Raw genomic sequence first — 25,287 nt, 5'->3', positions numbered from 1 at the left:
AATACAAAGTTGTACTCCCTCCGACCAGTATTACTTGTCTCAAATTTGCTCAAATATGGATGTATCTAGTGTAAATTTACATGTAATATTTCGACAAGTAATTTTGGTCGGAGAGAGTACTAAATTCAAGACACTTATTATGGATCGGAGGGAGTACGTAGATTGTCCTTTTTATCCTCCCACGGGAGTTTCAAAATAAATAAATTATACAAAAACAAGTTATATCTCGGCCATTATCTAGGCAATTCACGTGTTTATTATCTAGCCACGGCCCAACCGTTGCCAACCCATGCGTCGCCTTTGCAGGATGCTAGTATCATCCCTGCTCTTCCTGGGCCTTGACCGGCGTCCACTCGCCGGCATACACGAGCCGGAGGCCCGGGAGTATTCATTCGTCGGAGCAATGGTAGTTCAGGGAGGAAGACGTTCTCCCATCGCTGCGGTGGAGAGATTGGGAGCGTGGTGCCGCTATCCCGTCGACTGCTTTCTCATATCCCTGATCAGTGTCCTACATTACCAAGGCAAATGACAGACAGAAGTAGTAGTAATATTCTGACGAAACAATGTTCCTTTCAGAAACTGGAGTTCAGAAGCAAAAAAAGGCCCAGAAACTGGCACGCGCAGGTGTCCGGTCTTGGGTAGGCTTGAGAAAGCCCAATAATATTTCATCTAACTTGTGCCGGGCCGGCCCGGCCCGTTGGCCATCTATACGCTGTTCTCAATCCGGAGCAGCAGTACTCCTTTTCCCTTCTTCTGTAGCCGGAATGCCGGATAGCCCTCAATAGTCGCGTGTCGTGTCGTGCTGATCCAAAACTGCAAAAATTCCCCAGCAAACCATGAAGCTCCGGTTGCGATCCATGGATGCGCGCGGCGGCGTTGCCGAGACGCACCGCGTGCAGCTGCCGGACACGGCCACGCTCTCCGATGTGAAGGCCTTCCTCGCCGCCAAGCTCTCCGATGCGCAGCCCGTCCCCGCCGAGTCCGTCCGCCTCTCCCTCAACCGCTCTGAGGAGCTCCTCTCCCCCGACCCCTCCGCCACCCTCGTCGCCCTCGGCCTCGCATCCGGTGATCTCCTCCACTTTACGCTCTCTCCTCTCCGGTCCCATCCGCCGCCTCCACAAGCCCTCCCACGGAACCCTAGTCCGGATGCTATCGCGATATCGGGAATTGTTGCCTGTTCCACATCTCCAGGGGAGGCTGGTAGAACCTCATCGGCATCGCTGCCGCAAACCATACACATAGAGCCTGCCTCATCGTCGCCACCGTCAACCCTTCGCCTGGAGCCTACCTTGCCTGTGGTATCTGATTCACCGGATGTGGTGATGGCGGAGGCTGTCGACGCGGCCAAGAGCTCGCCAAGCTTCGTGATTGGGCTTCTCAAGCGGGAGATGGAGGCGGAGAATGCGGGAAGCACAGAGGCTACAGTAATTCATCGCTTCATTATAGCCCTGCATGCAGCTCTGGTCGATGCTGGCTTCCTTGCGGCGAATCCACCGGGGTGTAGCCTCGGATTCCTGAAGGACTGGGCCTCGGGTGCTTTGCCAACACTGACGGTGAAATACACCCTACCGGAGATTGTTTCCGTGTTGCCTGTAGCCGAAGAGGGAAAGATAGTGGTGTTGAACTACTCACTAATGCCGAATTTTGTGATGATATATGGGTGTGTGCCTGGGGCACAATCAGAGGTGCACAGGTTATGTTTGGAGTTGCCAAAGCTGGCGCCTTTGCTATACCTGGATAGCAATGATGTGGGTGAAGTGGAGGAGAAGGAGATTCTTGACCTTTGGAGGGTTCTAAAGGATGAGATGTGCCTGCCACTGATGGTATCTTTGTGCCGACTGAACGGGTTGCCCTTGCCGCCATGCTTGATGGCATTGCCAGGTGATCTGAAGGCTAAGATCTTGGAGTTTGTTCCTGGGGTGGACCTTGCCAGGGTTGAGTGCACATGCAAGGAATTGGGTGATCTTGCAGCAGATGATAATCTTTGGAAGACAAAGTGTGAACTGGAGTTCAAAGCTTGTGGCGAGAATTCTAGATTGAGCAAAAATTGGAAGCAAAAGTTTGTGGCAGCCTGGACTGTGAAGGTTGCCGCCAGTAAGAGGCTGCAGAAGAGGCCAAGTCCAAGGTTTTGGAGCTATGGCTGGGGGAGCAATCCACATGGCCCACTTAACTTCCCAGTAATTGGTGGTGATTCGGACCGTCTCCCGTTTAGTGTGAATCACAATTTTCTTGGGCGTAGTTTTGGAAATCAGCGGAGAAACATCTCGCCCAGCTGCAATTTTGGGGGTGGTCGTCAAGGCTTTCCTTGATTTAAGTTCATGGGTTTCGCTGGTATCTTAAGTATTTGCATAAACATAGGCTGTCTTGTACATTTTATAAGTTGCACACTTTATGCATTTGTGCAGTGCTCTCAACCTCTCTTTTTTATTGTAAATCCTATGTGTTGTTCTATTCTGTAACATTGAAGTGCTTTTGCTCCCTTCTCAGACTATTGGTCATTCGATCTAGCTAATGGCGTTGATTGAATGTATAAGATGAGCTTAAGTTCGCTGTCCATATATGTTTCGATTTCAATTTTTATTTTAGATGGTTTAATAATTAACTTTGGTAGGTTTTACTCCCTCCCCCTCTTTAATGGGACCAATTAATTCATTGATAAATCTGGAAATAGGTCCCAGGTTATGTTATTATCTCAGCACATTCTGGTGAAGTGATTGGAATTTGGAAGTGTCTATGAAGTATAAATTGACGTCTAGAAAGTTGTCAAATATAGTAGCAAGAATGTTAATATTTACTGATATCATGTTAACTGTGTAATACTGGGAATTTGGATACTTACCGACTTACTGGTGGCCTTTTTAGTTGCAGCATGAAATATTTACCAGTGTCAAGCTGTCTACTTTTCTTACTGTTTTCTTATATTCTATAAGATGGTAAGAAACAATATTAATTTGTGAGGCAATGGTGTTTGTCGGAAGTACTTGAAAGCACTATCTGGGATCATGCAAAGTACAACCTTAGACAGAATGGCATTATAGTAGGTTAGGACATATTCAACTCGATGCAGGATATGCTTAGGTTAGTGCAATCAAGATGGCAGCGTTGATCTAAAAAAAAGGAATGAGAAAGACAAAATGTTGAAAAGAACTTACTGGTATATCACTTACTGTGGGTTTCCTTAAAAGCTATCAAGTGGATTTCTGGCTCAAAATGTAACGATAAGAAAAATTGTATAACGAGTACCAGTTTCTTGGTTGCAAAGGTTTATATAACAATCTTTGAAAGCCATGATGTTAGGTACACTTGATGATATTAAATGAATAACAAACCTAAACCCAACCTCAGTAGCTTCAATGGTCAGTATTGAATAATATCTGTTAATGTGATCAGTTAGTTGTTTGCACCCCAGGATCTGAGCTGCCTTGTTTCCAATTGAAGTGTAGTTACCATACGTCTTGTTTCTGTTTTTTTAATACAGAATATATGATCTGTTATTGCATCTAGCTTCTTTGATTGTCTTTAGGAAACTACCTGTCATATTTTGTTCTGTGATGTCTCTGTGATTCTATCACCTGTATGATTATAGAAAGTAAGTTATCAGGTGGAGCTAGCTACGATACCATTTCTCCTAGTTGTGTCAGGTAAGATTAGATAGGTTTTGCCTTGATTGATGTTATTGTAGGTAGGATTTGTAGCAGAGTGAAATCCTCCAGTTTGAAGGTGTAGATTACAGATTTATCCATGATATACACACAGTTCTCTCAGCAGATATTTTCCTTGTTTGTCTGTTTGAACTTTGGAGGGATTTCTGAGTTATACTAATAGTCATTTTCTAGAAGAAGTTATAGTAATAGTCAAAATGTGTATAGTATATTTGTGCAACTCATATAAACTTGATACTGTGTCCCCATCATAATTAGTTTAGACCTGTAAAGAAATATGTGGTTGACGTTTTAGTAATATATGTTATATTTTGCCGTGGCCTATGAGAGATCGAATGAACCATGGAGCTCCTCTTCCTCCATTGCAGCCTTGAAGCCGGGGGACCAAAGGTTGCTCTTGTTTTCTAAGTGAGCTTTCTATTGACCACAGGGAGAAAGACAACCTTTTTGGTTTAGGCGTGCATCTTCTCCACTTTGCCTACACGTGTTCTATTGGCTATTGGCCTGGTTTATCTTTGATGTTACATTATTTAAACCTTGAAATATCTGTCATCAGATTTACTCCTAGCCACCGTTACTAGTACTCAATGGCATTCGTACGGATTCGTTCCGGTGCCCGAGAAAGGCTTCATCTTTCTGTGAGGAACTCTTTGCTTGTGGTTTGGTGCACTGAAAAGATTTGTGGGGGAGAGCATGGGAAGAAAGAGTTTACAAATCCAGCTGGGGTAGGCATCGCAGTGTTTTACCGCCAGGAGATCCCAGTACTATGATGGTTGATCTTAATTCTGAGTTTGAGCTCTTCTTGGTCTGTGTAATGTCTTCTAGTACATCGTTGCTGTTACACAGTGCCTTCAAATTTGCACTAGGTGTCCCTGCTTCACAAAAGTACCACGACATGAGGCTCCATATGCATCATGTTGTATACTGTCCTTCTCAGGTTGTTCGTCGCTTATGAGTGCATATCTGAACTTCTTACTTCACATACAAAACATGAATTATCGTCGTGTTCTTACCCTGCATTGTTTTGCGCCTTCAGGATTGCACTAATATTGAAAATCAAAGGAGTATTGCAAATGGCTCAGTACGCCAGTACCGTATCTCTGTCCAATGATCTGTTCCACGTATTCATTCCAGTTATCTTGGGAGCAAGAGTACCACGAAAGCTGGATGTGTACTGCACAAGCGACAACAAGCCTCTACAGGATTCCAGAGAGTGAGAACAAGAATCCAATTCGCTGCCAATACACGTCCGCCCCTGGCAGGATGCCCCTGCTGCATGCAGGCCTTTTACCTTTTTGACTGTATTATTCGACGTCCAGCCCCCTACCAGCTCCCCTCCCCACATCTGCTGCTGCTGCTCAGCTCAACAACAACTCAAACAGAAGCGGTAGAAAGGTGGTTGCAAATGCACACCATACTGACAAATTCCTGATGGCCCTGAACCGTCAGGTAACAACGGAAAACCGTCAGGAATGGCTGTTCCTGACGGGAACCGTCAGGAATAAACCGTCAGGAATGGACGTTATTCCTGACGGTTTCCGTCACGAAAAGACTTTTCTGACGGCAACTCGTGACGGGCGTCATCAGCCACGAAAGCGGTCAATCGTGACGGTCGGGCCGCCAGGAACAGCCGTCGGGAACATAACCCGTCACAAATGTTTGGACGATTCCTGACTATTGTTCCTCACCGTCAGGAATTGGGACCGTCAGGTTATGTTCCCGACGGCTGTTCCTGACAGTTGCATTCTTTCCTGACAGTTCAATACCGTCAGGAATCTGCGGTTGCAATCAGTAGATTTTATTCAGCATAATTTATACAGGAAAAAACTACATATAGAATTAAAACTTGACAGCAACAAACGGAGATATACACAGAGATGCTCAAACTGGCCACATAATTCATATTGGAGATATCACATGTTAACATAGATAGCCATTCATGTTCCAGGAAGAGTAGTTCATCATTGGCATACATGCATACATCATTTAGAGAATTCACAAAAAACACAACCTAGTAAGCTGTAGTCTATTCCACACATAAGTAGAAATTATGCTGCTCCATCTACATCATTTGGAGAATGCGCTGGAGTGGCATTGAGCCCTCTCGATTGGGGAGTAGTTGCACACCCTTCAGCATGAGACGATCCGGTCGGTGGAGTACCGCCTTGATTAGATGGAGAAGATACCGCCTAAAACAAATGATATCAGTATTTGAACAACTTATGTGATATGTAGATGGAGCAGCATGCCACACCCTGTAGAGGATTCAAGAACGTTTAGAGAGTGAGCTAGCACTAAGTACAATACTCACAATGCTGCTGTCTTTTAACATGTCAATTAGCAAATTGGCAAGTGGTGCCATAAAGGAGGGAGTTCTACACATTCCATCATAATATAGTATTTTGTTGGGTTAAAAATTACCAAGTTTTCACAATCCATCCATAAAGAATACACTGGGATCATAAAAGAGTAAAAATTATCTAAAGGCAAGGTTTAAAATAACCTTCACAGGACTACTGCACTCCATCGATGACATATAAAAATGACAAACAACATGCTTTGTCTCAATTAGAGTGCCAAGCATTAAACAATTAGAGTCCCAAGCATTAAACAATTAGAGTGTCAAGCACTTAAAAATACCAGCCCCAATGTAGAAAAGGTTAACAATGACCGAAGATATACATCTAGGGATCAGTACCTGCTGAACTGTAGAAGTATTCTTGGGGGAGAGAGATGGTGCTGCTCGGAAAGTTGGACAGAAGAAAGGGCGGTTGCAGTAGCTACCGGGAGGGAGCTGAGGTTGCCGCAAGATCTGGAAATTCGTAGCTTAAATCAATTTGATTCAATAAGAACCAGAGGAGATAGATTGCGACCAGAGTTTACCTTCGAGAAATTTCACAAGACCCGATGGGATGTTAGCTCCGGGCAACACGAGAAGGGGAGAGCTGGGGGAACGTGGGGAGGTGGAGAAGATGGGGTCAATGTGAGAAGACGCAACTAGTAGCCGGATGAGGGAAGGAGGCGGCGCAAGCCCCAGGGTCTGGAGGCGGGGCAGCCGGCCATGGCTGCGTGCGCGGCGTGGGGATATGAAGTGCGGCGCGGGCGTGGAGGAGAGGAAGGAGGGGCGGGCGTGGAGGAGAGGAAGGAGGGCCGGCGGTCGTGGAGGAGAGGGCGGGCGGGCATGGGGGCGTTGAGGAGTGGGAGGGGCGGGCATGGAGGAGAGGAAGGAGGGCGGCGCGGTGGTGGCTAGCTCGGCATGGGGTTGAGGCGGAGAAGGAGTGCGGCGGCGAGGTGCGTGGAGGAGAGAAGTAGCGACTGCGGGGAGAAGGAGACGGGTAGGGATTTTGACCGATTGGTCTACTTTCGTGATGGTGGGCCGGACCACGTCAGGAAAACCCAAGTCTTCGTGCCAAAAGCCAATTATTTTCCCTCGCACGCGCGCCACAAGCCATCATTCGTGACGGTTGGCCGGCCCACGTCAAGAAAGCAAAAAATTGCGCGCGAGCGAGCTCAAAAGAGCCCGCGCTGCAGCCAGAATTTGTTCCTGACGGCCTAAAAACGTTCTTGACGGGCCGGGCTCACATTCCTGACGGTTCTAGTGCACCGTCACGAAATAATAACACGTTCCTGACGGTTGTCCGTATTCCTGACGGTGATTTACGTAGCCGTCAGGAATACCTAAAACATTCCTGAAGGTTCGTTTTCCCCGTCAGGAAACGGTATTTGTTCCTGACGGCCTGCACGCAACCGTCATGAACGTTGGTTGCCGTCAGGAATTTGTCAGTTTGGGGTAGTGATTGATTCCAAGATGACTTCAAGTGAAACAGGACACTGACGAGCTGCTGCACGGACACTTGGACAGCAAGCACCCTTTCAGCTTTGCCGGTGCTCTCATGTCTCATCTACATGGGGTATGCTGCATTTTACCATTGTTACATTGTGCAGCACAACAGCTAGTGCTTGTTGGGAAAGGCCTTGCAGGACCCCCTTTCTAAGCTAAGATAGACATGATAATCAAAATGGCGATGCAAGTATGCAAGTAGCCCTATGTTCAACTAGTCTTGTACAGAAAGGGAAGTACTTCTACTATTGCTTATACTGAGGCGTCATAAAATAAGGCAGTGGGAAGCTGGCGGAAGCAACAGTGGTGTGGTCTTCTCTCTTTTATTTCCTCTCCTTAGCCACATGTCCGCATGCCGCTCCTACATGGTGAACACTATCCGTTCTACCACAGGCTGGCGATTGACTGCAGCAATTCTCTGATCAGAAGAGAAGGCGCAGGGGACGCACAGCGCAAGCTCTCAGATCCTCGCTGGTAACAGCTACTCTTCCCCTCCATTGAAACTTTTACATATGCTACTGTGTGACATGCTCTCTCTCTCTACTGGGTGGGTCTGGAGCAGAGCTTGATGTCTATTTACACTTTGGTAGAGTATTTTCCTTGAAGATAGTGCGTTGCTTGCATTGTTTTCCTCCTTCAATGAGTGCTCATTGTCTTTTTCAACACTACAGTACAATAGCATTTGTTTATCTCTCTCGAGAAATTGCAGTACAGGAGCACTGTTAGCCTATTAAGTGGCATCAGCTTTTTGCTGAACGATCTCTGTGCTGCATCGTAGTGTTTTTGACTGATCACATCTTCCTCGATCTGCATATTGAAGAAAAGGGCAAGTCAACGTCTCCAGGCCCCGGCCCTTGAATCGTCTTGGCTGATTTTTAGCTTATCAATTTGGATTTTGTGCATAAGGTCGTGAACTAGTGACAACTGAGTCTGAAGGGTTGACAGCTTTTGTAAATCCCGCATCTCTCCTCGTATCATTCACAGTTTCGGCATCAAATTTTGGATGGTGAGAGAGGAAGTACAAACTGAATACTGTAGGGCGCTGAGGAACCCCTCACCTTTGCCACTAGTAACAACTGGCTCACTTTTTGGCTTTTGCGCCCTGGATCATAGCCCCTAAGCTTCTTTCATGGTTCTCCTATGATTTATCCAAGCTTGCACTTTCCTAGATGTTGCTCTAATGCTCTCTATCCTGTTCCATGGATTTAATTCTGCGGGAGCTAGCTTTTTAGCAATGTTACATATACACTTGCATAGGCTTCATCCACCCCATTGAACGTACGGAAATTAATACATATGTGAGGGAAGAAAATACGAACTTGGATCAGCCTGGTAATGCCAACGAGTGGTGAAGGAATTCATCTCTCTTACGCAGTTTACCCGCAAAAAAAACTCTCTTACGCAGTAACAGTTTTTTTTCTCTTGCGTTAAAGGTATCATAAGTTTCCAAGAGGAGTTTTGACGCACTCCTCCGTCCCATATTTAGTGACTTCAATTTGGCTAAATATGGATGTATTTATGCCTAAAAAGTGTCTAGATACATGTAATAGAAAGTCACTTAATATGGGACAGAGGGAGTACTATTCTATAAGAGTTGCACATGTCCATAAACTGAAAATTTATATGGGACTCTCAGCAATTTCAGAGAGGTGGGACATAAGTGTAACTTGAATGTGGTGCAAACTTAGATGGATCTTGTTCATTCATTAGTCATTAACCTTATTCTGGGCTGGCCCATATAGTACGTGGATGACAGTAGCATCTGATCCTTGGGCTGATCTTGATTTCGCAGTACCAACTGTAAATCTCCAGCTGATCTGAATTCAGAACTCTTTATTCTGGTCTCTGGATGTGATCCAGCTGGTGCAGGGTTGTTAGCAGTACCAACAATTATATTCCGGGACTAAGGTTTCCAACTTTGCCCTTGCGTTTGTGTCTGCAGTAGGCTTACTTAACTTTTCACTTTGGACAATCTTTATGTAAGGCTGCAAGGGTTAGTTGTTCCTTGTTGAGCCTTGCAAGGAATTGACTGCCAGCTCCGATCTATTCCACATTTCACCCTTTAAGTAAAGCCCCTTCACTTGGTAACATCACACTGAGATATCAGGTATCAAGCACAGGTGATGATGGCTTTGTTTCTTCCATAATTATATTCACGGGAGGATTTGTCGAACTACCCCCTCACTTGGCAACATGATGGACATTGCGTGATTAATCATTGTTTCTTGGCAGATGTATTCCCCTCCCTGCACTGCTTCTGGAAACGACGGCGAGCAGGGCTTCACGGCCGGTGCTAACCCGATTGCTTTGCTAGACCACGCCATGGATTTCGACGAGCATATGCTTTTCCCTATGCACAATGTAGGAATGCAAGACGGTGTTCAGTTTTATAATCCTACGAGTGGTATTTTTCTCCTGAGTTCTCTTTCTTGCAGAATTAACATTCTATTCATCTTTGGAAGTTCCTACTACTGACATTTCCATGTTACTAACCTCTCCCCAGGTACTGAGCTCAGTAGAAATATGAGCATGGAGAAGTGTTTGAAAGGCGGCAAAAGGAAGGGCTCAGGCGAGGGCAGTTCGTCAATGCACTCGCAAGTAAGAATAGTTTCTTCCGTTTGCTTAGTCTCCATCATTTTGGACTTTGTCTCATCGTTTATGTATCACTGCAGGAGGGAACCGGCGCGGTGTCTAAGAGAGAAGTCAACAGTGAGAAGGCAGGCGATGCTGAGAGCAACAGAGAGGACTACGTGCATATCCGAGCTAAGCGCGGCCAGGCGACTAACAACCACAGCCTTGCGGAGAGGGTGATTAATCCCTCTGACTAACATATTTACCTTCTCTTCAACATGTAACTTCCTTCCTGATGGCAGCTTCTCCGTCTGAAATGCAGTTTCGGAGGGAAAAGATCAACGAGAGGATGAAGCATCTCCAAGACCTCGTCCCAGGTTGCAACAAGGTATCTTCAATGTCAGCAAGCAGAAATTTAACTCACAGTTTTCTGTTTACTGTGAACCAATGTATGGTTGCCTGTGCCAAAGCAGATCACAGGAAAGGCCATGATGCTTGATGAAATCATAAACTATGTGCAGTCCCTGCAGCGGCAGGTCGAGGTAAATTTGCCGAAACAAATTCCTCAGAAACTAGTCTGCTCCAAGCCTCCAATGCAATGACTAAAGCCTTGAGGTGCCTATTTGCGTTGGTCTTGCAGTTCCTCTCGATGAAGCTCTCAGCAGTCAGCCCCGAGCTGAACTGTGATCTCGACTTCCAAGATGTAAGATGGCGAAGCCGGAGTCTGAAGAACAAAGAACTCGTATATCTTTTGTGTTGCTATTGCATTGCTGATGGACTGACCTTTGCTTCTTCTTTGCCGTGCAGATCCTTTGCCCGCAAGACGCTCGCTCTGCATTCCCGGGATACGGACCGCGATTGAGCAATGTTCACCCGAATCTGTACAGGGCATCACAGCAAGGCCTCTCACGTCCAGAATTATACGGGAGCAGCCCAAATCCAGCAAATGTTCATCTGGCAAGAACGGCTCAGTTATCTGCATTTCCCCAGGTCTGCATTGAACACCCACATTCACCAAATAAGCCACGAGCAGTTCGTATCGTTGAGACTAATATTTTTTTTCCCCGGCAGAGAAGTGTCGTCTGGGATGAAGAACTTCGCAACATCGGTTCTGTTGTTTTCCCTTCAGACGCCGGCACCAGTAGCTTAGAGAATTCAGGTAGATTTCCTAGTTCACCCCGTTGCAACTTTCTGCATTTCTTCTGTGGCTGTGTTGAGCCGTCTAGTAATTGGTTTGGTGCTCCAATTTTGGTGGTGCAGACCCAATGAAAGTGGAATAGCTAGTCAGCAGCTGACGGTTAACAATGTGCGCTCCTGCAAACGGTTGCACAGATCTCCTCTGGCTTTGCGATTTCAACTGCCCTAGTTGAGGGGAATCCTGAAGTGTGTGTGTGAGTGTGTGTCACTTTTGTACAGTTTGACTAAGCAAACGGATGAAAAGTTTGTGCTTCGGTGTAATGTAGTACAACTATTTCTGCCTGGAATTATTATAGTGGTATAATAACTGGGTTTGATGAGTTGATCTACATATATTTTTGCATATTGGGTGGTTTTCACAATAAACTGTATCTTCTATTTAATATCTGGAGCAAACTGCAGATTAACTACAAAGGCGATCTGCTTGTTGATTCATTGGTTGAATCACAAAAAAATGGCCTTGTAATTTTAGGTATGAATTATTTTCATCTGTTTTATTTTGTGACGTAATTCCGCTTGAATACTGCACTAATCTAGAAGAGTTTCTTGCTTCGACAAACCAAGCCAAAGCGATCTGGAAGCATTGGGAGGATAATGACATGTTTGCTGACTCATTGGTTGCATATGAAACAATTGCCTGCTGAAATTTGAACCATGAATCATTTTTCAACTGAATCATTTGTTTCTGGTGAAATTCCTCTTGAATAATATATCTGTAACACCCCAGCGTCACTCCTGGCAGCTCTCTAGGCTTTAAGACTGGCCTCACAGACCAACACATGTATTTCCAACACACTTTGTCCTCACGCGCTCTCAAGAGAAACTTCCCGGTCTTGCTCTCAACCAAGCACGCTTAACTTTGAGGTTCCTTTCAGATGGGCTCGCGGAAAGAAGGTATACCTTGTTGATATGAGTATTATATCAATGCTATTAAGCCGTAGGCCAGTGTGTCGCAATATCATTCTAAATGTAAACCTTGAACCTGGAGGAGCTTTATCTCTGAAAGTATTGCAAGTCTATATGTACCATCAATCAAGGAAACCAAAAGGATAAAAAGGGAGTTCAGAAACCAGATGAAGTTATAAACAAATGAATTGTTATGCCTCCGAAAGAGAATACATTAAGCTGGCATCATTTCTCATTTGTATTGAATGGGCTAAAATCACTTCCGAAGCATCGCCTGCGGGGTAACAATCATCAAGACATCAAGTAATACAATTGAGTCAAGCACGGAAGCTTTTATGAGCTTCAAATTATTCCGATTTCAAAACTTGCTTTGCAGCTTGGTTCTGTGAATTGTTTGAGTATCAGTAGCTGGTAAAGCTTCTACCAAATGTTCTGGTTAAGTGGTCCATCTGACTTAGGCTTCTTCTTGGTCGGGGACTCCTCTGCTCCTCATCCGCTTCGGCCTCCGATCAAGTGTTATTTGGTAGGAAAGCAGCCTGCTTCCGCTTCGACCGAGCACGCCTGTTTTGGAACCAGTTGTAGACATTAGTCTCTATCTGGCCATGTTGTGAGAGCTCCGCTGTAATATCTTTTATCTTTTGCTTGCTTGGTGTTCCATTTCCTTGGTCAAAAATGCTCTCAAGGATCTGCAGCTGCATCTGGGTTGGTGTCCATCGCTGCCTCGCTGTGATCTTGTGACCTCCATGAACCATCAGAGGATCGCAGTACAGATTCCCGAGCCTCATTCCTGAAGAATGAAATCTCGGTTGAGTACAAAAGGATCTATCTGTTCAATCCACAACACATACAGTAGAAACAAGAAAAATAAATTGAGAATGGGCAAAGGGACTCAGGAAACTCATAGGTTCATGATTTGGGAGTCGGTGCAATCTTTTATTGGTATTAGATTAACTGAATTATATATATTAAAAAAATCCTAGAGTGGTCGGAAATTCATGTGAGGCCATTAGGTAGTAAAGATGATTTGAAGAAACTGCAAACAAGCAAAAATGGTTAAATTGTGAAGAAGAATTCTAGCACGTTAAGTATAAAGTATTAACTGATGCTCATGCTCCAATACAACATGGACAAGTATGCAACTGAACATGAGTGATTAAATCATTAGAATCATAGTATAAGAATTAGTGTTTGACCTAGTAGAAATATAATTAGTGAGTACATGTCACGAGGTTCCTGTGTGTCAAGCATAAATTCTGCTGAACAGCAAAACATTGTGGGAACAATAGAGGAGCACATGGGAGCATGGCATGAAATGGTAATTGATCCCACATGTCAAACTTGTGTCACTAGATAATAGTAGTATGCATTATTAGCTCTATTTGATTTGTTGTGCAGCATTTCACCTCCCCTCTGTATGCTAATATAATGCTCCCACTATTAAAACTTAACATATAGACTGCCTGCGGCGACTGATAATACAGTTTTTTACAGTGTAACATAGTAGTACATAACAAGGCCACAGCCATGAATATGACCTACAGCTCCCCTCTGTATCCTAATATAATGCTCCCACTACTAAAACTTAACATACTACTAGTAAATGACGTACTTCCGATATATAGTGCGGCCTAACCTACTGTCAACTTCCTAACAAGTCATCAAATTGACAATATGGCACTTTCTTGTATATTTCCCATGGATTTACATTCACTTCACAAGCAACATTAAAACAATAAATGCGTGGAATAAGGTTTTGCAGCGAGCTGTATGGTAAATGACTAAATTCTACTAAACTAAATTTCATTAGCCGAGCAATGGAGTTCAACAAGCTCCAAGCCTCCAACCAATGGAGTCGAAAACAACGGAATGGACTATACAACACTAAAAAGAAAAGTTAAACAGATCCGGACAGATCCCAATTATACTACCTCTAATTCTAAATGTTGCTCTGCGGATCTGACAGTGACCCATAACATCCTTCGAATTTTAATCATAAAGAAAGAAAGCGGGGTCCTTGAAAAAACGAACCATCAGGTGCGTGTAGTCGCTACAAGTGTACTGTGTACATGCCTGCGATGGAGTCCTGGTGCGCGGTGAGGGCGCGGTGCATCTCAACGAGCTGCTCGCAGATGATGGCATAGATGGAGATTTGCTTCCGGAGCACCTCCATCTGCTCGTCAGTCATGACCTCCATGGCTCCCAGCCGGCCGCTTCAGGAGGCCAGGCACACAAAGTTTCTGGTGGAACCATAAAAACGGAAGGAAATCTGCCGGGCAGATCCCGATTCCCGGCGGAGCCGGGATAGCGGGGTGCATTCTGGATCACGGGCGGAGGACCGAGTAGGGCAAGGTAGTGCGGCCACCCTACCTTGATTTTTTTTGCCACAGTTACGAATTGGGGAGGATTAAGGAGATGAAACGGGGGCCTACTCCATCTGTGAGGTGACGGGAGGAGAAACGGCCGGGAGCAAGAGAATCGAAGGGGAGATCAACCTGCGGTGGCGGCGCTCGCGCGAGGAAGACGAGCGACGTAGCGAGGGGGCTGGGGCGCGCTCGGCAGCAGAGATGGACGGGGCTTGCCTGCTCCCATCGATGCTCTCCGTGATTCCTCTCATTTCTTCTTCTGCCGTTTAGTTGTTCAATTTTTAGTTAGAAATAAATTGATTTCGCAGGATTTGATTTTCTTATAAGATTCGAAATATGAGGAGAAAAAGATAAAATGAGATATACATATTAGTTCCAAGGCTATAATTGGTCTACTTAGATTTAAATCGTTTGCTTAAAAAATCAGTCGAAATATGAGGTATACTCTACTTGTTTTTTATCTAAAGATTAATGCGCACACACAATTTAATCGTACGTTTTCTTTCTTTACCGGACAGTACCGGTGATGATCAAAAGTGTGATGGTAACCTAGTAATGCGAGTTGAAGTACTTCCTCTCTTACATAATTCTTGTCTCAAATTTGCTCAAAAATGCATGTATCTATTTCTAAAAGGTGTCTAAATACATGTAAGATTTCAACAAAAAATTATAGAACGGAGGTAACAGTAGTATTAGGTTTCACAACTTCGTTTCGTGGTCATTTGTCACGACATATCCTCTAACTTCCCAACTTAAAACGGAAGTTTCGCTTCTTTTTATCAAGTTTTCTATTGAAATGGATCAAGAAACTAAACAGTAAATCCCAAATCTAACGTAGGAAACGTCAAGGACAAGGAAGAAAACCACCAGCTTCACTGGCTCAACACCGGCGGCCACCCCTCATGGCGACCTCCACCTGCCACCTACCACCTCTCCTCCCTGGCCCCGCCTCCCCGAACCATCTCCACCTCCGATCCTCCCCTCCCCCGTTCACTCGCCACCTCCGCAACCCTACTCCGGTTCGTCTCCTCCGCGCAGCCCGCCGCCGCCATCCCGACGCCGTCGTCGTCGTCCCGGACGCCCGTCCCTGGGTCGGCGATCTATCCGGATCCGCTTCCTACCGGGACGGCAGCGAGGAAGATGGAGACGCGGAGGAGGAGGACGAGGAGGAGGAGGACGACCGCAGCCTGGACCTCCTGGCCCGGTTCCTGCAATCGGTGTTCAGGAAGGCCTCCCGCCGCGCGCGGCGCGCCGCCAGGTCCGTGCTGCCGCCCTCCGTCCCCGCTGAGCTGGTCCGTTTCGCTATTTGCTTGTCCGACTTGATTTTGTTATGTTTGTTAGAGATTAGCAAGCATGGAGATCTCCCTCTGAATTGGCCGTGATCTGGTGTTGTGGTGTTTATGCGCGTGCAGGTAAAATTCTCGGTCAATGGTGTGCTGGTTCTCACGTTCTTGTGGATCCTCAAGGGGCTTCTTGAGGTGAGGAATTCATTCATATGTATACGCTGTTAAAAAAAAAGAGAATGCCTTGTTTCAAAATTGGGAGTTAAATTATACAATTACTATCGCTGATTCAACGCTTCTATGCCTTACGCCCACAAAGCTTTGTGTTTCGTGTAGGATAATGGGATAGATTCTAGTTTGTGCTTCAAAGGGCATGTTGGTGCAGGGAACGAATAGGTGCTGTCTTGGTTGCCATTTGCTTAGGCGAATGAGACTGTTAGCTCTTATTTATGAGGCAGTCTTTACCTGTCTGCTTGGAAAATGCTTGGTACTGGTTTCTGAGATTGGTATAGTTAACTAACTGATGAAGAAAGAAATGGACGGCTGTTACTTTTGCTGTCTGTCGCATGGTTGGGAGTTGGGACTGTATGAACTCAATTAGTTGTAATGTTGGATATAAGTGAGATTGTCAGTTTATCAGGTTGGTGGATGATTTTTAAAAATTCAAAATAGGGGGTTGCCCCAATTTTTAATACTCCCTCCGATCCATAAAAAGTGTTGCCCACATAGTACAAAATTTGTACTAACTTAGTACAAAATGGACCACACTTTTTATGGATCGGAGGGAGTACCAAAATAATTTCAGTATAATGGAGTGCATCACTCACTCAGAGGGCTTACACAACAATTTATAGGAGTTCAGCTCGTAGTACAGAACTAGAAATACAGCATAGAGTGCACAAAAAAGAGAGTAGGATTACCCCAAGCAGAACCATGTAAGCTGCATCCTTCAGGCCATCAGGTAGGATCATAGGATGCCAGGGGCAGGATGATATTCTTGTGCATATAACGCCACGTTTTGACTGTTACATAGTGTATTTGTTAGAAGGCTTTCCCCCGATTCCATTAATAGAAATCACGTAGAGGCCCATGAACGAAACAAGGTAACAGAAAGAGAAACAATACACCAGCTCTTACAGTCCCAAAAGCCAGGGACGAAGCCACACTCAGGAGTTTCCATTATCCTAACAACATAGCACAGCAAAAAAATAAAGGCGGGTACCCGATGTGTGGAATCCATGGCGCCCACCTCCCTCTTGTGTTGAACAAATCAGTTGCAACCCATTCAGGAGCCTTGGCTGCAGACAATACCAAGCATTCATCCAAAAACTGACAGCAAAAGTAACAGCAATTGGTTCAGCAGGCCAAAATTTCTGTAAACATGCCCTATTCCTTGGTTTTCTGATCCTCCAGAACATACTTCCCCACAAAATGGCAGGAACCCCCAATATTCCTATTCTTACTATAAAAAAAAACCTAGCCGCGTCTGGAACAGGCTCTGTACACCATCAAAGACACAGCAGGGCTTATTCAGAGCACAGGACACCACACTCGGAACAAGCATTATTTCTCACATTTGCCTCCCCTTCTACTCAGCACATCCCTAGTATGAACGCTCCCATGCAGTACGAGCCACAGAGAAGTTCTATAACTCGCAGAGTTATCTTAACTTTCTAGAGAAAATTATTAGGAACCCCAGCTCCTAAATCTCTCAACCTCTTATAAAAGGAAGCCACAGAATAGTTTTTGTTAGCCATCAAATTCCAAAACAGCCTGTCTCTCTCGCCCCCTGAATCCACTGTTTGACACTCCTGGCGAAGCTGAACCCATTGGGTCCACTTTTCTTTACTCGTCTCAATTGGTGGCGGTGGTCCGTCACCTTCAAACCATGGAGATGATAGCAGGTATGAATTATTTGATCTGAGATCACAATAAATTATAGTACAACATTTTCGTTAAACATGTAGTGCATTCTTTAGTCCGTAGCAGCGCACATGATATTGTGCTAGTCATGTACTAAGTCGCTTCCAAATTTGAAGTATGAACTCCTCTCTGAAACTCTTGTGCTACTGTGATATTAGCCTCGTTTTTTAGATAACTGTGGTATGACCATCCAAGACACACCATACGGCCTAGGAAATTTAGCCACAAAAGCAAAACATCTCCTGACCAAACATCTTCCGAAAACCTAACACTCTCCACATTCTCCACTCAACTCTTACAGCAAGAGTGTGCAAGACTAGTAAAAATAGGGTCAAAATATTTTTCCAAGGCATGAGGTTTTGCTTATTGATAAGCAGCCCTTCAAATTGACGGAATAGATTCTCTGCTCTGTTTCCTTTTAAGCCAACAAAGCTATCTATGCTGGTATAGCTAGGTTGTATGTCAAGCCGGCAAATCCAAAACTTCACTCTGTAATATGGTAGAGGGTGCAGATTAGGCACTCTCGGTTAGTAACAGAAACACCAAAATTGCAGTTTAAATCTCCGTACTGTTACTAACCGAGAGTGCCTAATCTGACTGACAGATGGAGAGAGATAGAGGAAGAAGTGTTGAGGGATTTCGATTTCGACAGATAAAATCGAACGAACATACAAAGTGCAGGATTAATTCTGTCATTTTGTGGTGTTAATTATATAGCTTAATTAGCTTTAATTGCAATGAAGACAATTAAAAATTGCGAGAAAAGTACCACTTTCTTACAGACATTTGTCAGATTTGATGGATGGTTAAGGAGATCAGTATCCAACACAACATGTACTTTTATTTGTAGTATATATGGTGCAAAATCCATGTTTTTAGAGCGGCGTGCAAAATCCTTGTCCATGGTGCAATATCCGCTCATCTATAGTACTCCCTCTGTTACTAAATGTAAGAAGTCCTAGCTTTCTCCTAAGTCAAATTTAAACTTTGACCAAGCTTATAGAAAAATCTAGCAACATTTATGACTTTAAATTAGTTTCATTAAATCTATCATGATATATATTTTCATATATACTCATTTGATATTCTAGATGTTGATACATGTTTCTATAAACTTGGTCAAACTTTAAGAAATTTGACTTGGGACAAAGATATGCCTTCTTATATTTACGAACGGATGTAGTATTATATATAGACTATGGAAAGGATTTTGCACCATAGTCCTTCCTGTTTCTGCGACTGAATGTTGCATCGTGCAAGATGCCCCAGACTTCTCTATCAAACCCTTGGAAATTAGCAATAACCAGAAATATGGCTGCAGAATCAACACGTACCCTGGATTAGAGTTCTGGATATCAGCTAGGTTGCCAGTATAAGATATTGAATTTGCTGTATGCTTCATGTCACATTCCTGGTTAAGTGCCAGCCCGGAAATTAATGTCACATTGGCAGTTGATTCGTGCAATCAATACGCCAAGCAGGGTTACAGCTGCAGAAAGCAAAGTCAGAAAAAATTGAGCAGTTGCATTAATTCATTGGCATATGGGCATGTTTTCTTGAAGATACTGCATTTATTGGACCAGCTAAATGGTTTCACATAATGTACTTGTCATATAACCTCTCAAAGCTTTAATTTACACGAACTACACGTCCAAGTTTTCTTCTGGAAGGAGACACACCAAGTCCATAGTTGGATTTATCAGCATGGTGAATCTACTAAATGGCTGTCTGGATTGCCAGAAGGTTATTTGAGGATAAGATGAAAAACAAACCTTGCACTATGTTGCATTTGTGATTGTTGCAAGCTCAATTTTCATTCCTTTCTTTCAGTAACGTACTAATGTGCTCGTGTTTTTTGTGCACAGGTGGTCTGCACATTTGGAAGCATGGTGTTTATAAGCATACTTCTTGTTCGAGGAATATGGTCTGGAGTAACTTACATCAGAGAAAACCGATACAGTTATATTCAACAGCTCAACGATGAAGGCAACCGGTGGAGCACAGTACAAACTGCCGGTTGATCATTTCCTTTCCGTCTTGCCATTATACAGCACAGCTGCGCGAGAATGGAAGGAACCCCATGTGTTATGTACAAATAAGTGGTTCCGTTCTTCCTCTGGGCGTATACAGGAGGGATGCTTGAGTTCAGCAGGATTAATGAGAACAGCCAAATGGTGCTGCAGAATGTTACTAGCAGTAGTTTGCGTTTATGCATGGCCCATACCAGCAGATGTAGAAAGACTCATGTTTGTTGTATGAAAGGTGGTGCAAAATCCTTTCGATAATTAGTACGGTCGTTTAGGGCACTTAAAATTCATTTGGCCTTCACAGAAAATATGGAATCGTGGTGAACATCCAAACTGTTCTGTGATCCAATGAACTTCACCGAGAAGTCCCACTTCTGGAGATGTCGGACCTCTGTCTTCTATTCTGCAACAAGCTGTCTTTCCTTTTTCTAGTAGTAGCTTTCGTTCGTTCATTTGGATCTTGTGCTTTTTGCCCGCTTGATGCCTGCAGAACTGTTGGTTTGTTCGTAGAAACGCTGACGTCTGAAGTTGCGAGTAAAGATTATCTGGTCTGTGGTTTAGCATTTGGTCTGCCATTGCCGAAAAGAAAATGAGAGAGGCAACAAAAGGCCACGAACTCCTTTTTTAGATCGGCAATGAACTAGTTGGAACGTAATTTTTCGTCAACCGGATCCATCAGATCAGAGCTAGCCGTGCACTTCTTTTTTTTAGTTTCTGCGGGTTGTTGAAATATACGACACGTGAATGGGCGGCACCTATTGACCCACGTCAATAGGAAATATTGGAATATATTTCACACGCCCCACACCAGTAGCCGTTCACACATGTCCGTCATCGGCTGGACTGTTGACAAGGGAAAACGGAAGCTTTGATCGCACAGATTATCCCGGGTCCTCGACAGAAGTTTTCAGTGTCCGCTATGGTCGGAGGAGGCTAGTTAAAAGGAGAATTGGGATCGGATGACTTTTCTATCTGTAACAAGTTACTTTCTTGGGGTACGGTTTCGAGCTGTTTTGTTCGACCTCACTTGTTCAGGACCTATTTAGTGGGGTATTCCCCTGCACGAACGAAACTTCGTGGCTTTGGTTTTGTTGATGGAACCGAGAGCCACGGCACGGTAAAAAGAAGAAGAAAAACGTGTGCCCTAGCCGGCTAGTCGGCCACTACACGCTAAAACCCAGAGCATTTGCTTGGCAGCGACCTAAAATCTTTGCTTACCATTCGTCCTCCACTTCTGCCCAGTTGTATGTGCAGTTATCCGTCGCCATCACCTTATTCATGGAGAATCCCCAACGCCACACGCTTGGCCGTCGGATGCCCATCCAACGGCGCTGCCCCGGTATGCGCGGACCCCATGCATCTTTATGAACAAGAGCGACGTGCTCGTTCCAGAAATGCAGGACAATATATATGCAAGTCCGTCGACGTGGCAGAAACTCGATCTCACTCTCGCACAACTCAACCACGTACTACACGTAGTGCTAGTACCAACCGGGAGGCTAGCTACACGTGCTCAGCTGTCCAACTTAGATCTCTCTTTTTTCTTCATTTTGAAAAAGAGACCTAAAGTATGTTGTGGTTTGTTGACCGACATTATTAATTTATGGCATCCTGATCGTTTGGCAGATCAGGAGCGGCAGTGCATTGGCGATCGGGGGCGCATTTACGCCGATGTTGACCCCGGAAAACGATTTCTGCGTGCGCGGCTGATCTCGGTGCCCGTAGGCAGCGGGGCAGGGCAGATGCGGTGATCTTGTCACGGCCACGAATCAGAATTTGCTTCGTTAGCAGTTCACCTGTTGGCACAGTGAAGACTGTATGTGTGTACCAATCAGTACTGATTGGGTACGCAGGATAACAACCGATTTATTGAATTATTATACTATACTGTTTCGTCTGTCGACAACGAATGGATTATGCCAAGCGTTGGTACGGTGGGATCAGGGATCGAACTTAGCAGTAGTAGTAGTATAAATGAAAGAGCACATGATTTGGCCCTACCATTATGGCTAGGAGGGCACAAGTTGATCTCGTCCTTAATTTTGTAAAGTAACCATGTGGTCTGGCTTTGCTTTGGTCCCATTTCATACAATAAAACACTGGAGTAATAGTCTCATATTATAAGTTATTCAAATTTGCATATATATATAGATGTATTTATACCTAAAAAGTGTCTAGACAAATGCAATATTTCGTTACTTAATATGAGACAGAGAGAGTATTATGTTTATATATAGAGTAAAATGCAATGCTAGTCTTTCAACTTGGCAGTGATGTTCGCTTAAGTCCATAATTAAACCTGAAAATCGTTAAATTTATACACTACACTTTGGTAGGTGGGTTCACTTTAGATTGTATCCTCATCAGGCGCGTGTTGGAGATCCTGGGTGCTAGCGCATAGTCCAAACTCCATTCTCACCATTTCCTTCTCTGAAGTGCAACAAGGTGGAGGAGCCAGTGAGTTTAAAAAAAAAAAGGTGGAGGAGCCAGTGACCACACGGCAAACGTGGTTAGCGGTGCAGTATGCCGCTGATGCAATGCAAGTGGCGATCATCTTGGTCGCGCCTTTCCATCTCCCTCATGTGTGTCCCTCGTGTGTAGTCGTCCCGGTCAGCACGTCAATGTGGCAAAAGACACGCTCCAGACGTGGATTTGTACTAAACTAAACACACATGCCAAGTTTAATGTACTAGTTAGGTGCCCGTGCGCTGCTACGGAACCAACTTCCATTGTTATGGAACCACAACGATTCTTTGTTGTTTGATTTTTGCAAAACATATATAACTCACAAAACATGTTCAATTTTTGCATATATTGAGACTTCATGAGAGCAAATCTATATATCTACACGTGTCACACCTCTACTAAGAAAGGTAGAGAACATAGAGGCTCATCATAGAGAAATACAATACGAGAAAATGAAAAGATAGCGATTTCTTGAATACATGCTAACATGTAATATTGTTTATATATGAATTCAAATTCCTACCTATATCAATTCGGCATGGACCACTGAGACATTACATTGATATGTCAACAAAGCACTAAACCCACGATAACCTTGCACATCAGACTTAAAAATAAAATAAAATAAAATAAATGCTCCGGTGAGATTGTAACATCCATACTTAAAAGTTAAACTGACTGAACATCTTCACAACTCCCTTGGATCCAGATTAGTTGTCGCTGATTTAGTACAAATATGGATTGGAATATTATAGCAAAACAGGTTCATCTGAAGTTACTCGGAAGAACCAATCTGGATTGTTCCAAGTTAACACATGGGCACGATATATAATTAAAAATAATAATGTTGAACAGTTCAAGGGACTTAGCACTCAAATTAACAAAACTGCATAAGCAATTAAAAGATAATGTGACTTGGGGTTCAAATTAAGTTCTTAATATACAATCAGCATGAAAGCATACGAGAGATTTTTCTCATCTAGAAGACATAGAACACATGAAGTAGAAGTCAGAAAAATAATGTAGAAAACTATAGTTTAGTTCAAATCAAAAGAGACAAACATCTCATTGCTTCTGTAAACAATGATGTTCATCCTAACTCCACTCTAATACAAAGTAGATGGTTCAAGCTCATTAGGAATTTTATTTGTAAAAAGAATTTATGAAATAAAAAAAGTAACATTTAACTGAGAAATCAGATCTTTCTTGTAATCCAAGATAGAAGAATTGGAGGTGATTAGCGAGTGCTCGCTCACGTATAGCTATTGGATTTCTCTTTATTAGGAATTCTTTGATGACATATTCTTGTTTGTCTTGCCAGAAATTTTGAATGCACATTTGTTTCTGATTCCTGCAACACATACTAATTCCTGCACTTTTGCTTCTCAAAAGGCCATACCAAGCAGATTTTATTGTTCATTTGAAAAATAAACAACTAAGAACCAGAAAGTTAAAAAGTATATATATACCTTCAGGTCAGAAGAGGGGATATTACAATGTGTGCCAATTAGTAACAAAACTCATGATCAACGAGTAAACCTTGAAAGTAGTTAACTCTTTACCAACTTTAAATCTTGTGGTTGTAAAAAAAACAAGTTTATGTGCTCCAGTGGACCAGATTCATAGGCTAGTTATAAGTTTTGATTCTTCCAATTAAACAATTTAAGATTTTGCTGAGTTCATGTCGAATATGTGTATTACAGATCGTCAAATAGCTTAAGGTCAGCATAATACTTTAGCACAAGCTGAAGAATACTAAATAAACAACATCTCCAAATTTGAATACAAAAAACTGCATGAAAAAGTCTGCAATGTGGAAGCTTATGCAATAATTCAAAATTTGCATAAAAAATGTCCACCGCTCATGATGGTCTGCTGAGACGGCAGTGGAGGGCTGGGCGATGGCGGCAGGCGATGAGTGATCATCACATCAAACTACAGGTTCCAGACCATGTCATCAACCAAAAGAGCAAAAGCCCTCCATCTAATACAAAAGAACAAAGGCATCTTCTCAGAATGGTCAGCTTAATTGATTGTTTACAGTTATGGACTATAGCAGCTTCTGAACTAACACAAGCACACGATGTATGGTTCAATCACAAACACAAGATTCTAGATTAATACTGAAGTGGCATATCAAGAAAGAAAATACAAAATCAGCTGATTAACTTCACTGATTTTTCAGTATCAAAGCTCTATGCAAAAGCTGTGTTGTCAAGCTTAACAATTTGTTGGATTGCGAATATGCCTTCTGTTAAGCTGTGGTGCCAGGCTTGAAAAGCTGTGTTGTCAAGCTTAACAATTTTGTTGGATTGCGAATATGCCTTCTGTTAAGCTGTGGTGCCAGGCTTGAAAAGCTGTGATGTCAAGCTGCTGAACAATTCAAGCCTGTGATCCTGTGTGGTCAATTGCTAGAGCAATTCCTTTTACCGCTATGATATACGTTCATGGGGTATCGTAGTTTACCAAATACCATTTGACTACACAGGCTGAATCTATACACGGAGATCACATCGACAGTATGCACAAGACAAATAGATCAGTTCAATTCTATGCATCACCCGATTCGATTTTTTTTTCTGCTACCCAGACAATACGGTATGAGAAAACATAAAAACAGAAAATGATTTGCAGATACCTCTCTCCTGAGCTCCTCCTCGACGTCTCGGCTCACGGTGCACAGGCCGTACGGACGAGTACCTCCATGAATCAGCGGCGGATGGGCTGCGCGGCGAAAACCGCCACAGGTCGGAGGAGTCAGGTTGGCGGGACGGCGGCGGCGAGCAGCGGATGTACACTGCGGAGAATCGGGGCGCGGTGTGGCGCTTGCAGTGCGCAAGGGCAACGGAGAACAGGCTTCGCGCGAGGGGCGACGGAGAACAGGCTGCGCGCGAGGGGGACGTATGAGGGGTTGCGCGGTGGCCGGCGACTCCGCGGGAGAGGGGCGGGTGGTCGCTTGGTGGGTTAGGGCAGAGGGAAGCGCAGCGAGCGGTGGCCGGCAACTCCACGGGAGAGATAACTGGATCTGCTTTATTTATTTTTTAATCG

The 25,287-nt window shown here is 44.0% G+C and overlaps 4 protein-coding genes and 1 long non-coding RNA gene across 9 annotated transcripts; 3 read left to right on the top strand and 2 right to left on the bottom strand.

Moving 5' to 3' along the window:
* Window positions 1-759: 759 nt before the first annotated feature.
* On the top strand, window positions 760-2,556 carry LOC100841467 (F-box protein SKIP22-like). Its single transcript, XM_003558390.4, has one exon. The coding sequence runs from the start codon at window positions 837-839 to the stop codon at window positions 2,307-2,309; it is 1,473 nt and encodes a 490-aa protein (XP_003558438.1). The 5' UTR covers window positions 760-836; the 3' UTR covers window positions 2,310-2,556.
* Window positions 2,557-8,231: 5,675 nt separating this feature from the next.
* On the top strand, window positions 8,232-11,685 carry LOC100841163 (transcription factor bHLH74). The gene is made up of 10 exons (XM_003558389.4): window positions 8,232-9,623; window positions 9,736-9,907; window positions 10,007-10,101; window positions 10,176-10,310; window positions 10,397-10,462; window positions 10,548-10,616; window positions 10,715-10,777; window positions 10,882-11,064; window positions 11,146-11,233; window positions 11,335-11,685. The coding sequence occupies exons 2-10, from the start codon at window positions 9,736-9,738 to the stop codon at window positions 11,352-11,354; spliced, it is 891 nt and encodes a 296-aa protein (XP_003558437.1). The 5' UTR covers window positions 8,232-9,623; the 3' UTR covers window positions 11,355-11,685.
* A 633-nt stretch (window positions 11,686-12,318) lies between these two features.
* On the bottom strand, window positions 12,319-17,513 carry LOC100834986 (WUSCHEL-related homeobox 8). Of its 3 annotated transcripts, XR_002962082.1 has the most exons (4): window positions 17,046-17,513; window positions 16,744-16,845; window positions 14,206-14,799; window positions 12,689-12,964 (listed from the first exon to the last, which is right to left on the bottom strand). XR_002962082.1 is itself a non-coding variant. In XM_014897742.2 (3 exons), exons 2-3 carry the CDS (start codon window positions 14,369-14,371, stop codon window positions 12,687-12,689), a joined length of 402 nt encoding a protein of 133 aa, XP_014753228.1. In that variant the 5' UTR covers window positions 14,372-14,799; window positions 16,744-17,513; the 3' UTR covers window positions 12,319-12,686. The 3 variants fall into 3 exon arrangements, 1 of the variants encoding a protein (XP_014753228.1); XM_014897742.2 differs by having other exon boundaries at window positions 12,319-12,964; window positions 14,248-14,799; window positions 16,744-17,513; XR_001405556.2 differs by having other exon boundaries at window positions 16,744-17,513.
* LOC100840559 (protein SHORT HYPOCOTYL IN WHITE LIGHT 1) lies at window positions 15,324-20,207 on the top strand. Of its 3 annotated transcripts, none has more exons than XM_024457274.1 (4): window positions 15,324-15,832; window positions 15,953-16,018; window positions 16,160-16,219; window positions 19,612-19,748. In XM_024457274.1, the coding sequence occupies exons 1-3, from the start codon at window positions 15,443-15,445 to the stop codon at window positions 16,217-16,219; spliced, it is 516 nt and encodes a 171-aa protein (XP_024313042.1). In that variant the 5' UTR covers window positions 15,324-15,442; the 3' UTR covers window positions 19,612-19,748. The 3 variants fall into 3 exon arrangements, with proteins under 3 accessions (XP_024313042.1, XP_024313043.1, XP_003558436.1); XM_024457275.1 differs by having other exon boundaries at window positions 15,325-15,832; window positions 16,143-16,219; XM_003558388.4 differs by lacking the exon at window positions 16,160-16,219 and having other exon boundaries at window positions 15,339-15,832; window positions 19,612-20,207.
* Window positions 20,208-22,689: 2,482 nt separating this feature from the next.
* Window positions 22,690-25,287, bottom strand: LOC104581835. The gene is made up of 2 exons (XR_730024.3): window positions 24,878-25,287; window positions 22,690-24,223 (listed from the first exon to the last, which is right to left on the bottom strand). It is a non-coding gene; the product is annotated as an uncharacterized LOC104581835 (long non-coding RNA).

This window comes from Brachypodium distachyon, chromosome 1 (assembly GCF_000005505.3).
Source record: "Brachypodium distachyon strain Bd21 chromosome 1, Brachypodium_distachyon_v3.0, whole genome shotgun sequence".
Taxonomy (NCBI): Eukaryota; Viridiplantae; Streptophyta; class Magnoliopsida; order Poales; family Poaceae; genus Brachypodium; species Brachypodium distachyon.
The sequence above is the reverse complement of the archived record's forward strand: the minus strand, read 5'-3'. Positions and strand labels throughout refer to the sequence as shown.

Excerpts from the sequence above, each read along its gene's own strand:
- LOC100840559 (XM_003558388.4), top strand. The coding sequence starts at position 15,443 with ATGGCGACCTCCACCTGCCACCTACCACCTCTCCTCCCTGGCCCCGCC. Across the intron at positions 15,833-15,952 it reads CCTCCGTCCCCGCTGAGCTG|GTAAAATTCTCGGTCAATGG; the intron begins GTCCGTTTCGCT and ends ATGCGCGTGCAG. Across the intron at positions 16,019-19,611 it reads TCCTCAAGGGGCTTCTTGAG|GTGGTCTGCACATTTGGAAG; the intron begins GTGAGGAATTCA and ends TTTTGTGCACAG.
- LOC100841163 (XM_003558389.4), top strand. The coding sequence starts at position 9,736 with ATGTATTCCCCTCCCTGCACTGCTTCTGGAAACGACGGCGAGCAGGGC. Across the intron at positions 10,311-10,396 it reads ACCACAGCCTTGCGGAGAGG|TTTCGGAGGGAAAAGATCAA; the intron begins GTGATTAATCCC and ends TCTGAAATGCAG. Across the intron at positions 11,234-11,334 it reads CAGTAGCTTAGAGAATTCAG|ACCCAATGAAAGTGGAATAG; the intron begins GTAGATTTCCTA and ends TTGGTGGTGCAG.
- LOC100841467 (XM_003558390.4), top strand. The coding sequence starts at position 837 with ATGAAGCTCCGGTTGCGATCCATGGATGCGCGCGGCGGCGTTGCCGAG.
- LOC100834986 (XM_014897742.2), bottom strand. The coding sequence starts at position 14,371 with ATGGAGGTCATGACTGACGAGCAGATGGAGGTGCTCCGGAAGCAAATC. Across the intron at positions 12,965-14,247 it reads GCACCAGGACTCCATCGCAG|GAATGAGGCTCGGGAATCTG; the intron begins GCATGTACACAG and ends TTCATTCTTCAG.